Source organism: Symsagittifera roscoffensis, chromosome 4, assembly GCF_963678635.1.
Source record: "Symsagittifera roscoffensis chromosome 4, txSymRosc1.1, whole genome shotgun sequence".
In the NCBI taxonomy this organism is placed as follows: Eukaryota; Metazoa; Xenacoelomorpha; order Acoela; family Convolutidae; genus Symsagittifera; species Symsagittifera roscoffensis.
Genome location: NC_087065.1, coordinates 36,152,370 through 36,166,754, shown reverse-complemented (window position 1 = coordinate 36,166,754; position 14,385 = coordinate 36,152,370). Strand labels below are relative to the sequence as shown.

Here is a 14,385-nt window from a genome sequence, read left to right as displayed (position 1 = left end):
AAACGATACAAATGATAGAAAACGATAAAAATTATTCCAGTAAAACTTTTCGACTCTGTTTTCTAATGCTTTTCAAAGCAATTAAACTGGAAAAGCGTCCTCCGCCCCTTTGAACAGATTGGACACATTCAATCCTAGAAGAATCCACTCAATCAACGAGACTTTTTCCCTAAGCTGGAACACCACGGTCAACATGTAACTCTGAGCAATCACTATTCCCAAAGTGTAAATAGTGTCTATAATGTATTTGACCACAGGCGAAGTGTACACCGAGTAGAACATGAGACCAATTTGTCGTTGCAACTGTCGCTTTACTCTTTCAGGAGGGTCTAAATTGTGACTCCGTTTTTTACTGTTGCTCCTGTCTCGAACCATTTGTTGCATGAGGAACCCCTAAAATAAAACTTGTGATTAAGTTTTTGGATACGAAATAACGACAAAACGCGGTGTTTTCAAACGTTTGATAAAACTTGACAAAATTCTGACCAAGTTTTGATTGATTTGTCCAAACAACGGCTTTTATATTGTTATGCTCTTATAGAAAGCTTTCAGATTGGCTCCAGAAACGGATGTATAAAACAACTAGAATAATTTTGCGGATGACTAGGGTCAATGTTCCTACAGTTGCGGATACATTGACTATTATAAATTATGCATTATTACTTCGATGCGTTGGTACCTTCATCTGATAGAAGTTTCCCTTATACTCTGCTACCCACGGCAGATTAACACCGACTGGAATGACTAGAGTGACACACAAGAGCAGTCGAATCCACGAGCACGAAGTCATGATTTTGCCAAAGAAGGTCTCCATCTGCAGTCGGTGGACCGGGAATTGGGAGAAAAAAATGTTGCAATTGCCTAAATTAAGAAGGATTAGCTTTATCATGCGCAAATTGTATAAGTAACTCGAGAAATTTTTTTTAAATCGACGATTTTCGTAAACATCATTGCGGACAATGATATCGTTTATCAAAAATAAGGTTTCTCATTGACGTTTATGATGCTCTGAAATAGCATAAGACTAACATAGCTAACAGACAATTGGAAAAGAGACAATGAACGCAGGTTAACAGAAAAAAAAACTTTTTTTAAAAAGAAAGTTTTTTACTTGGTTTTTAAAAATTCAACTTTCATTTTTTTTTTCGAAAAAAAGAAACGTACTTAAAGCTTTTTGAATTTTTAGAACAATTTATGATAGACAGTTTTTTGATCAACTTAACCCACTTTGGCAAAACTGGATCAATAGGTAACTTTTTTATTCCGGTGGGAAATCAGAAAAAGGAAATCCACTATCGAAACTAGAAGTCACTCATTTTTCGTAATATTTACAAAGGAAACGAACTGAACTTAAAAATCAAAAGTCAAACGGCAAAAAAGTAAAAGTGAGCCTGAAAAAATTTGAAGATTATTCTTGAAACAAGTTCTCACGACCTTTATAAGAGTCTTAACTATGTTGATTGACTCCTAAAAATATGATAGTTTTTTGCGACTGACGCTCCTCTATCCATGAACCAAAATTTTTGGAAACATTTTTTCCAGGCAAAAAGTTATGTCATAAATTTTTCAAAAATTTGAAGTTGTAAAAAAAATGTTGTTTAAACAATTGTCTGAATGCATCCGTAAAATATACCTAATTTTCACACCATAAGCGACAAAAAAAAACATTTTTTTTGTGACAACCTAGTTACTTCTTGTTAGATGTTCGATCTTTTATAATGTTTTTTGACCCTGAAAATTAATCGTTATCAAAATTGAAGTCCAAAATTTGCATGATCAAAAACAAACAGCTTAAAGATACGAACACAACTCCGCCGGGAAACGCCAAATAAATCCATAGTCCGTTTTCATTCCATTGTTTTCCTGCGAACCTAATTACGTGTATGAAAACGCGAGGTTTAAAATAGAGTAAAAATCTGGACACGAAAGTTTAAATACTAACCACACTGCTCGTATCGGGTTGGAATTTTGAATACTCAGACTGCCTTTGAAGGCTTAAAGATACGAACAAGTGGAATAAGTTCGTTTGAAAGAAAATTAGATGAAAGTTTCAAAAAAAACTTGAAATATATATATTTTAATTTTGATTTTTGTTTTAAAATCATCCTCCGCACGGATTGTAGAAAAAACAAAAAAGATATATTTCGGCAAATGCAAATTATTATGTAGACCAAAAAGGATTGCCTCATTTAATTTTGAAAACTTTTTATGACTGATTCAATCTCCGATCACGCGTAATACAACGAAAATTATCGCTCGTTCAATGTCTCAATTGGTCATTTTTTATAACATTACCAAAATTGGTTACAAATAAAATATCTTTTTAAATTTAAGCTCAGGGCAACAAAGCTTTTCAAATGACATCTTGAAAAACTTTGTCAAAAAAGGCTATTTAAAACGTCCAAACTTGTCTGGAGAAAAAATTACCCCGAGCACAAACATTTCGTCATTTTCTTTAAAAGTGGAAACGACAATTAATTTTCACTAATCTAACAGCTTAAAGATACGCACACAACTCCGCCGCGAAACGCTAAATAAACCCATAGTTCGTTTTCATTTCATTGTTTTCCTGCGAACCTAAATACGTGTATGAAAACGCGAGGTTTAAAACAGTGTAAAAATTAGGACACGAAAATACTAACCACACTGCTCGTATCGGGTTGGAATTTTGAATACTCAAACTGCCTTTGAAGGCTTACGGAATAAGTTCGCTTGAAAGAGTATTTGATGAAAGTTTCAAAAAAACTTGAAAATTATATACATTTTAATTTTGATTTTGTTTTAAAATCATCCTCTACACGGATTGTAGAAAAAACAAAAAAGATATATTTCGGCAAATGCAAATTATTATGTAGACCAAAAAGGATTGCCTCATTTAATTTTGAAAACTTTTTAGGACTGATTCAATCTCCGATCACGAGTAATACAACTAAAAATATCGCTCGTTCATTGTCACCAATTGGCCATCTTTTATAGCATTACCAAAATCGGTTACAGAAAAAATATCTTTTTAAATTTGAGCTCAGGGCAACAAAGCTTTTCAAATGACAACTTGAAAAAATTTGTCAAAAAAGCTATTTAAAACGTCCAAACTTGTCTGGAGAAAAAATTACCCCGAGCACAAACATTTCGTCATTTTCTTTAAAAGTGGAAACGACAATTAATTTTCACTAATCTAACAGCTTAAAGATACGCACACAACTCCGCCGCGAAACGCTAAATAAATCCATAGTTCGTTTTCATTTCATTGTTTTCCTGCGAACCTAATTACGTGTATGAAAACGCGAGGTTTAAAACAGTGTAAAAATTTGGACACGAAAATACTAACCACAGTGCTCGTATCGCGTTGGAATTTTGAATACTCAAACTGCCTTTGAAGGCTTACGGAATAAGTTCGTTTGAAAGAGTATTTGATGAAAGTTTCAAAAAAAACTTGAAAAATATATACATTTTAATTTTGATTTTGTTTTAAAATCATCCTCTACACGGATTGTAGAAAAAACAAAAAAGATATATTTCGGCAAATGCAAATTATTATGTAGACCAAAAAGGATTGCCTCATTTAATTTTGAAAACTTTTTAGGACTGATTCAATCTCCGATCACGAGTAATACAACGAAAAATATCGCTCGTTCATTGTCACCAATTGGCCATCTTTTATAGCATTACCAAAATCGGTTACAGATGAAATATCTTTTTAAATTTGAGCTCAGGGCAACAAAGCTTTTCAAATGACAAATTGAAAAAATTTGTCAAAAAAGCTAATTAAAACGTCCAAATTTGTCTGGAGAAAAAATTACCCCGAGCACAAACATTTCGTAATTTTCTTCAAAAGTGGGAACTACAAATAAATTTCACTATTCTCTAACCTATGAATTTTGAAAACCTGGTTAAAACAAGAAGAAGCAGACAATTGGAAATTTGGCACAGACCAAATGAAAGAAGAAAAAATAAATCACTTGTGTTTCTCAAGTTTATAAGCTACAAAAAACCAAAATGATTGATAATGATGGTTGATCAAATTGACTTTGCAGGCAAAAGCAACAATACTCTTCAAGTCAGATTGGGGCAAAACCCTGATTGATCTGACTCCTTTTTGCAGTCAACGAAAAAATCTTTTGTCTAAGCTGATGAAATATTCAAAAAGAAACATTCAAAAAATACAAAGTCATATGTTTTGAGTCTGCTAACACAAAATCAAGTGCATATTGTTTGCCTCATAACAATTTGGAACAATTTAATTACGCGGAATAGGGGCTATTCTTACGCTGAAGGGACCGAGCGATGGAAAAATTTTAACCGATCAGAATCAATAGAAAATCCTATTCGCTGAAAGATTTTTGCAATGAACCGAAGTCAAAATTAGCAGAATCTGAAACATAGCACGCATAGTCTGTGCAAATACACTGAATTTGGTTTTGTTTTTCAGAAGCAAATATGACTGGCTGAAACTAAAAGAAATTTGATTATCGTGGGTGAATTATCTCAAATTGGCAAACTTCAAACCATCGTAATTTTACAAAAAAGAGTCAAACGCAAAATACCTTTTCAATTTTGAGCTTGAACCTTTAAAAAAATTGGGAATCGCCACTGATAATTATTTATGAAATCGAGGACCTGCGGTTTCTCAGGTTTTGTACCAGTAATCCATCGCCTAATTTTTTTTAACCTTTACGATCACAAAAACAATCTGGCATATAAATGCCACAAAGCAATTGAATATTTTTTTATTTGAGAGGAAGTAAAGTATAGCAAAATTTGTACGTCGCAATTATAAGCAAGAGAAAACAGCAAAAATTATCTTAGAAACAAGAAAAACAAAATGTACAGAAGCATTGAAAGAAATCAAAATTCCATGGATTTTGGACTGAAACTACTCAGCGGTCCCAGTGGGACTATATTGCACGGGACTACTCGAGTCATTGGCTTAAACCACTTAACCATGGTCCCTTGTTTTTTTTCTGGGACTTCCATTGCAACTGGGACTTCCATTGCAAAAAAGGAATTATTATTGTAACATTGCGCTACCACGCGGGCTTGCGGAAACACGAAAATTGAAAATAAAAATGGGTGATATACTTTAGACAGATTACGGCAGCAAAATGCGTCGTTCATTAGAATTTAATAAGCTTGCCTAATAGCATGAAAGACTATAAAAAACAGCACATTTCCCTTCTCAGAAATTTGAACCTCTCGTCTCCCAACGAGCAAGCTCTTAACTCATGCATACATTTGCCTGTCTGACGTTCAGGTTTTTCTTAAGGCAAAGTTTTTTGACCCTGAAAGTTAATCGTTATCAAAATTGAAGTCCAAATTTTGCATGATCAAAACAAACAGCTTAAAGATACGTACACTACTCCACCGGGAAACGCCAAATAAATCCATAGTCCGTTTTCATTCCATTGTTTTCCTGCGAACCTAATTACGTGTATGAAAACGCGAGGATTAAAGTAGTGTAAAAATTTGGACACGAAAATACTAACCACACTGCTCGTATCGGGTTGGAGTTTTGAATACTCAGACTGCCTTTGAAGGCTTACGGAATAAGTTCGTTTGAAAGAAAATTTGATGAAAGTTTCAAAAAAAACTTGAAATATATGTATTTTAATTTTGATTTTTGTTTTAAAATCATCCTCCACACGGTAATTTTACAAAAAAGAGTCACACGTAAAATACTTTTTCAAGTTTGAGCTTGAACCCTTAAAAAATTAGGAATCGCCATTGATAATTATATATGAAATCGAGGACCTGGGGTTTCTTAGGTTTTGTACCAGTAATCCATCGCCTAATTATTTTAACCTATACGATCACAAAAACAACCTGGCATATAAATGCCACGAAGCAATTGAATATTTTTTTTATTTGAGAGGAAGTAAAGTATGGCAAAATTTGTACGTCGCAATTAAAAGCAAGAGAAAACAGCAAAAATTATCTTAAAAACAAGAAAAACAAAATGTACAGAAGCATTGAAAGAAATCAAAATTCCATAGATTTTGGACTGAAACTACTCACCGGTCCCAGTGGGACTATATTGGACGGGACTACTCGAGTCATTGGCTTAAACCACTTAACCATGGTCTCTTGTTTTTTTTTCTGGGACTTCCATTGCAACTGGGACTTCCATTGCAAAAAAGGAATTATATTGTAACTTTGCGCTACCACGCGAGCTTGCGGAAACACTAAAATTGAAAAATAAAACGGGTGATATACTTTAGACAAATTACGGCAGCAAATCGCGTCGTTCAGTAGCATTTAATAAGCTTGCCTAATAGCATGAAAGACTATAAAAAACAGCACGTTTCACCCCTCAGAAATTTGAACCTCTCATATCCCAACGAGCAAGCTCTTAACTCATGCATACATTTGCTTGTCTGACGTTCAGGCTTTTCTTAAGGCAATTTTGCCGCCAATTGGTTTTACTCTTTAATCAAGAGCGCGCAAAAGATCTTTTTTCTGTCAAAAACACTGGAAGCTCTTTGATGCAAAACATTATGATACTCAATTTTGATATATTTGAGCCAGACGGTAAAAATTAGTACCAATCCATTCACGATTCAATTTATCAGTTTCATTACTTACAACGTCTTGGCCTTAGTAAAGAAAAAAGCACTATCAAACTATATTGATCATTTGGTATTCAAAATTTTAGGAGTGAAGTATTAGAAAATAGTAGGAATGAACTGAAAATGGCAAAGAATGGAAAATTACCTTTCTCTGCCAGGTCCAGAGGCTTCAGATCGAACCAGCTTTGCTGCTCTGCCTTCAAATTCTCCATGGCCATTTCTTCGTCCTCGCCGTAGAATTTATTCAGGAAGTCACATGCCTGCTGCTCAAAGTGGGAAGTGAGCTCATCTAACGCGGATTTCCACTGTCCGAACTCGGAGGAGCTCTCCATTTGGTCTAGCAGGAGTTTGGCCAAAAGAGCAGAGGCCATCGGTTCGTCTAAATAAAACTTCAAATGAATGAAATTCTGTGAAATTGCGCTCAGTAACTGAAAATTTTTTTGGTTTCGTCTTGAGCTATTGCTCAAAACAAAGCCACTAAGTGTTGCACTCTGAATGAAATCCGGGTTGAGGTGTTCAGTTTATTTTTCTACTTTCAGTGTCGAGCACAGAAGAGTGCTCGACTGAGAAAGAATAGTCGAGACAAGGGTTTGGATCGAGCTCAAATTCGAAACATATCTCGACCAAGATGGAGCACAGTCGACCACGGTCGAAACATACACCGAGCAAAGTCTAAATTTATATCGAACACGATCGAAGCAAGCACCGGCACTGAGGCGAAGATGCGCCTCGCACACACGGGCGAGAAAGCGGCAAAGAGTTTTGAAAAGCTCACATTTTGCATATAATAATTTAGAATATAAGAAACTAAAAACAACAACACTAACTTTGTATGTAGAAAAAAAATAGAATGTAAAAAACCAACCTACGTATAAATTATGAATTTCAAAAACTTCGCGAATTATGCTGAGTTTGAAAACTGAGTTGGGACTGTTACTTGAAACAAATATATTTTTTGATTCTTTCGATGAATTAAAAAAGCATCTAATGTGCTAAATTTTTAAAAATGAAATGACAATGGGAATATTTTGCTAATGATGCTCACTGCTTTCAAAATTGTCTTAAAATAGCAGTTTCTCATCGGCAAAAGTGGCACCAAAAAGAGCACTTTTATTTGCGACTGAGGTTGGTAAAAACCTTTCATTGTACTATGCACTACGCTACGCGATCGAGAAAGCGACAAATATCGAAGAGCTTTAAATTTTGCAATAACTCAGTTTTCGCTTTTAATAATTTGAAAAAGAGTAAGCTTAAGGCAAGAACTATCAATGTAAAATCTTAGAAAGTATCAGGAAACTGCGTATAAATTAAGCTACTCAAACATCTTGTGACGTATACTCAGTCGGAAATTTTCTGAAATCAAAACTTTTTTATTATACTGTTACATGAAACAAACAACTTTTCAACTTCGTTTGACGAAATGAAAAAATAACATACTTATTAACTTTCTACTAATCAAATGTCATTGGTATTTATATTGCTTAAGCTGCCTACTGCAATGAAATTGAGCTAAAAACAGCAATTTCCCATTGAAAAAATGCCAGCCATTTTGACAAAAAGGAATTGGCAAAAGTGCCATCTAGTTTTGTTTATCAACTCAGGCTGATAGAAAAAAGTTTCATCGTACTTATCACCCTATGCTAAACTCATGTAAGCACGGTCAAAACATACCTCGAGCAGAGTCGAAGTATACCTCGAGCACGATCGAAACATAACTTGACACAGAGATTACGCTGCGCATCGCACACACGTGCGAGAAAGCGGCAAAAAGTCCTGGAGTTTTAAATTCAAAAAAACTCAAATTTTGTTTTTCATGTTGGTTTATAATAAACTAAAAGCAACAATTTTTTTGCATGTAATAAATTAGAATGCTTTAAAATAAAATGCGTATATAATGCGCTTTTCATAAATCTCGCCAAGATTTTTGGGTTGGAAAAATTTTCAAGTTAATGTTACTTATTTTTTGTTATTTAAAACAAATAGATTTTTTAGTTCATTAGATGTTTTAAAAAAGCATCAAATGGGTTAACTGCTGCAATAAAATTGCCCTAAAAAACTAGTTTCGCTTCGGTAAATGTGCCAACAAAAGTGACACTATTATTTGCGACTTTGGTTGGAAAAGTATCCTCGTGCTATGACACTACGCAACAATCGAGCTTTAAATTGTGCAATAACTCAGTTTTTGCTTTTATAATTTGAAAAAGAGTAAGCTTAAGGCAAGAACGTAAACATATCATGTCAAAGTTTAGAAAGTATCAGGATACTGCGTATAAATTAAGCTATTCAAACCTCTTGCGACGTATACTCAGTCGAAATTTTCTGAAATCAAACTTTTTTTATTATACTGTTACATGAAACAAACATCTTTTCAAGTTAGTTTGACGAAATGATAACATAACATATTTATTAACTTTCTATTACTCAAATGTCATTGGTATTTATACTGCTAAAGCTGCCTACTGCAATGAAATTGACCTAAAAACAGCAATTTGCCATTGAAAAAATGCCAGCCATTTTGGCAGAAAGGAATTGGCAAAAGTGCCACCTAGTTTTGTTTATCAACTCAGGTTGGTAGAAAAAAGTTTCATCGTACTATCACCCTATGCTAAACTCGTGTAAGCACCGTCGAAACATACCTCGAGAAAGGTCAAATTATACCTCGAGCAGAGTCAAAATATACCTCAAGTACAACCGAAGCATACTTCGGCAGAGTCAATGCTGCGCACTGCGCACACGGGTGAGAAAACGGCAACGATCGAAGAGCTTTTGAACGCACAAAAAAAACAAATTTGTGATTTATTGATTCGATATATAATAAACTAAGGACAATAGCTTCATTTTTTATTTACTATTTTAAAATGTTTTAAGCCAAACTGCATATAAAATAATCATTTCAAAATTTTAGCGCAAAATTCTGAGCTCAATTTATACTTTGGTAAAACAAAAGTAAAACCAATTGTTACTTTTTGTACTGTTATATGAAACTAATATATTTTTTGTTCATTTGATGAATTAAAAAAACATCAAAGGTGTTAGCTGCTCCTACTGCCATAAAGTTGCCCTAAACACGGCAGTTTTGCATTGGTTTTTTGATTTGCGACCCAGGGTGAAAAAAAGTTTCACCGTAATATCACACTGCGCTACGCTCGTATATACACGATCGAAAGTTACCACCACATACAAGGTTGAAACATACCTTGCGCACGATCGAAACGATATACTTCGAACACGGTCGAAACATACCTCGAGCATGGTCGAATAATATGTTGAGTACGGTCGAAACACACCTCGAACACGGTCGAAACACACCTCGAGCACGGTTGAAACATGTGTTGAGCACGGTTGGAACATACCTCAGACACGGTCAAAACGTATCTTGAGCAAGGTCGAAACAAATATTGGGCGCGGTCGAAGCTTCAAATGAGCAGATCGAGAAACGACATTTTGTCGGATTTTTTTAGCTCGCAAAACTGTATAACAGATGCAAACAGCAGAAAATTCCAGTATATTTGTGTTTTTAATGTACAGTTAACAAGACCAGCATAGTTGCATGAGAGCTGATCATATACAAGACCGCCACGAAAAGGGCTATATATGGTCCCAAAACATAAATAACTAGTTTTTTGGCAACAAAAAATCACCACAAAAACAGAAAATAGCGCAACAATCAAATGAAACATTCAGTCATCAAAAAACAACAGTCTTCAGTAAGTTCAAGATAACATTTAACCAGATTTTGGTTCTGGTTTCAAGATTGGTAGTTGCGACTTTGGTATCTCCCCCATTTTCATTTGACCTGCTATTGTGCCCTCCGCCGCCTCCCCTCTGTTTCTACGAAAAGTATCTTACTAGCTGCAAAATCGTTGTTAGAAAACGTCGAGATTGAGCGCCTCGTCGCTTTTCCCCCATGATTTTAAATGAAATCCAAGACGCTCAATTGAACTTTGTTCAAGTCTCGATTTTCAGACTCAGAGTTTAAACTGTTCGCTTGCGAGTTTTGTGGTTTTCGGTCGCTATCTGTTTCTATCCTAAATTCTTCTTAACAGAGTTTTTTTGATATGCTTAATTATAAAATCCTATGTCCATGTTTGCAAGAAATGAAAAAAAGTACAGAAAATTGGAAAAGAATCAATGAACACAAGTAAACAGAAAAAAAACCGGATTTTTTTTGAAGAAATTTCAACTTTTCAATTGTCTGGGACTGCAGATTTACATTTTTTTTCGGTCGAGCTCGTTCGAGCACATTTTTTTGGTCGCACACAGTCGAAGCATACACATATTCGGTCGAAACTTTCGAAACATACCCAATTTGGCCGAGAGGGTCCAAAAAAATAGAGAACCTCGACCCGGGAAACTCACAAAAGATAAATTTGAGCAAAAAAGTGCGCAGTTAAAAAATAATCCCTGCTACTTTAGCCGAGACAGTCGAAATATACTGTTTTTTGACCGAGAAAGTCAAAACATACCAAAATTTGGCCGAGACGGTCGAAACAAACTGTTTTTCTGTTGAGAAAGTCAAAACATACCAAAATTTGATCGAGACGGTCGAAACAAACTATTTTTCAGTCGAAAAAGTCAAAACATACCAAAATTTGGTCGAGACGGTCGAAACAAACTGTTTTCAGGTCGAGAAAGTCAAAAAATAACAAAATTTGGTCGAGACGGTCAAAACAAACTGTTTTTTGGTCGAGAAAGTCGAAACATACCAAAATTTGGTCGAGACGGTCGAAGCAAACTGTTTTTTGGTCGAGAAAGTACAAACTTTGGTCGAGAAAGTCGAAACACAAATCGAGCACCTCGATCCGGGAGAGTTGAAATATGCCCAAATTTGGTCGAGAAAGTAGAAACGTAAAATCTAACCGCATCTCTTCCAAAAGAACTCGCTCATGCTTTTGTCCAGCTGCATCAAGCTGAACAGAAACAAATGTTGATTCATATTCAGAGCTGTGTGTGTACACCCAGACTTCTTCAGCATTTCTTTCAGCAGATCGTTCAGGTATTTCAGCTGGAACAGGTCTGGTTTCATTCTCGTCACAATCGGCATGTAATCGTTGATGAACTCCAGAAGGGCAGGGGAAACGGTCATAGCCGAGATATAGAGGTCAAGCAAGAAATGGTTGTCGAAGTGTTTTGAAAGGTCAAAACCAGACGAAACAATGCCTTCTGAAACAATATTTGAACTCATAAAAAAGATCTAGTTTGTTTTATATCCCACGCCAATTTTTTCCCTAGTTTTTTATGAGCAGAGATTGAAACCGGCATAAAGGTTTTTTAAATAATCGTTATATCAGCCTGCCGAATCAGTTTAACTCCCGGAGACACTAAGAAAAAAATGGAGAATGATCTAATTTTAGAAATCAGAAATTTCAAAACGTAGCCAGCAGGCAGAAAGATAAAGGTAAGTGAACCCAAGGAGTTCAAAAAACTGTCTGTTTTCACTTTTTATTCTGAAAAACACGTTTTCTTCACAGAAACATTATTTTGCTGTGAAGTTCTTTTAGTTTCATTTATCTTCTATGATTGAAACTTTTTGATTTAAGTGAAAAAAAAACTTTGAGAGAGCTTGATCAACGAAAAGTTTTAGGTATCTATAGCTATCGTACCTACAATCTGAAACTGCTTTTCGATGAGAGCATTCTGAAAAGCCTTCAAGCAAAAGGATTCCATAGTTGGGTCCGAAGCCAGTTCGTCCAAAACTATCCGCAGATTCCCATCCAGCGAGTCAAAAACGGCTAAAAGCAAACCAACAATCTAGTTGCTGTGCAGGTATCTCAGAACATGCCAGCTAGCTTAATTTAGGCAATGAAACTTCAAAAGAGGAAGAAAGATTGAAAAAAAAATCCAAATCTTTTGGGTTTTTTTCTAAATGGATTTTCGTGGTGAAAGGCAATTGAATTATAAAAAGCTGTAAAATGAGAGTTAGTTATATCTGAAAAAAAGAATGCATAGTATGGTTAAATAAGCGGTCATCAAAATTGCGCTTAAAACCTCAAGGTCATCAAATATAGTCTGAAAGCTAGATTAATACCGAGTAGTAGATGTTGGAGGTTAAGTGGAGACGGGGGGGGGGGGGCCTCATTTCTTAAGATAGGGAATAGAGCATCCGGTCTTCCAGCTATGTATTAACATTGGGTATAGAGTCTACAAAATATAAGGATAGGGAATACTGATAGAAAGGTTTAATGGTTTGTGTGATGGTAAGAGAATTGTCAGAAAAACGATTTTTTTTTTGGTTTTTGCGTGGAAATGTCTAGTTTTTTCGCAGAAATCTCGGCGCACATTAGAAAAATTGGGAAAAATTAATTGTTAATTACGTGTAGATTGTGGAATGAAGGTCTTTTAATTAGTTTTTGGCACAAGGTAAAACAATGGTAAAATTTTTTGAGCAAAATTGATATTTTTTTTATCAAAAAACCTGATATTTTACAAAAAAAAAACTTCAAAACACGACAATATTTGTTAAATTTTGACCTCTTAATTAATTTATTACTCTTTTTTTTGAAACATCTATCTGACACCATGCTGAAATCTACTAAAACTTCGAAAAACTCAAATTTCAAAAAATATATAAACCACTGCATTGTATGTTGAGTTTACCGGAGTATTTTACATTTTAAAATCAAAAAAGCAATTTAACACGGGTGCCGGACATCAAGCCGACGGGATTTCAAGCCGAATCGTTAAATTAGGGACTTCAAGCCGAAAATTTTCTCACTAAGTAATGAAATAAGGTTAATTTGAAAACTTTTTTAAAGAATTTCTCAATTTCATGATCTTTAATCGGTAATTATTAGCGTTTTCACGAAATTGAAACCTCCAAATGAAGTTAAGGAAAGTTGAAAAATAAAACACGGTTGAAGGTAAATTTCTTGTTTATAATTTATGCATTTCAAAAAACGGCTGATATAATTAACTAATGCCAATCCTAAGTAATTCATTGTCATAAATAACGCTTATTATGGACTGAACTAGCCTAAGATTTTGAAAAGAAACGTTTTACAGATGATAAATTAATGATTTGAGGCGCTTGTAAAGTTTAATTTTCGGCCTGAAGTCCCTTCGGCTTGAAGTCCCGTCGGCTTGTTGTCCTAGACCCATTTAACACGACATCATATTTACATTTACTACATCAGCTCAGATCTTATAGTTCTGAATCCTCTGTTAGTAGATATAAGGTTAACTGCTTCATCGAACATTCTCGTGTATTTTACATTGGTCCGTCTCCAGAACCTTCTAGAACTCGTTTGTTCCAACCTTTTTTTACTGAATTTGAACTTGTCTGACTTGTTTCGAAAATTGGTGGAAAGTTGGCAAATTTTGATTTCAGTTCATCTGGAACAACTTAATTGCATTGAACATAACCAAAAAGAGATCCATCTTTTATTTTTGCTAGAAAGGAGTCTATAGAAAAAGGTCTTTTGTTGGGAAATGTAGGGAAAGTAGGTTCTGAAGTGTTTTTTGATCTTGTCATTGGTTTTGAAACTTTCCCACCACTCACACTCCCACATTTCCTCAACTTTGTATCCTTTCCCTTTTTTGTATTCCCGTCTCAGATCGTCCATCTCTCTCTTCTTATTACCTCGTTCAAAATCTTGGTCGGTTAAGGCGGGACGAGCTTCTTGACAGAAACAGAAGTGGTAGTAACATCCTATTGCTTCGAACACTGTCTTGCAGTGATCACAATAACTGTCCACATTAAAACACTCGATTTGTTTCTGTTTCCCAGATATGAAAACTCTCAATTTTACCTTCTGGTCTTGTTTCCTGGTAAAAAGAATTGACCATATTCTCAAAGCTGATACTACAGCTTCTCGAGTGAAAA

General features: G+C 34.9%; 2 protein-coding genes across 4 annotated transcripts in view; both read right to left on the bottom strand.

Moving 5' to 3' along the window:
* The window catches only part of LOC134845158 (mucin-2-like), a 428,810-nt gene extending 423,681 nt beyond the window's left edge, over window positions 1-5,129 (bottom strand). Inside the window, exon 1 of the mRNA XM_063862038.1 lies at window positions 5,120-5,129. The gene's annotated coding sequence lies outside the window, so the exon portion shown is untranslated. The remainder of the gene's footprint in view (window positions 1-5,119) is intronic.
* LOC134845159 (transient receptor potential cation channel subfamily M member 8-like) overlaps window positions 1-14,385 on the bottom strand; it is a 77,104-nt gene that overhangs the window by 3,660 nt on the left and 59,059 nt on the right. For all 3 annotated transcript variants that reach the window (XM_063862040.1, XM_063862041.1, XM_063862039.1), the window contains 5 exons: window positions 12,167-12,295; window positions 11,424-11,726; window positions 6,709-6,942; window positions 680-861; window positions 112-393 (listed from right to left, as the gene is read on the bottom strand). In XM_063862040.1, coding sequence (XP_063718110.1) covers window positions 112-393; window positions 680-861; window positions 6,709-6,942; window positions 11,424-11,726; window positions 12,167-12,295 — 1,130 coding nt within the window. The remainder of the gene's footprint in view (window positions 1-111; window positions 394-679; window positions 862-6,708; window positions 6,943-11,423; window positions 11,727-12,166; window positions 12,296-14,385) is intronic.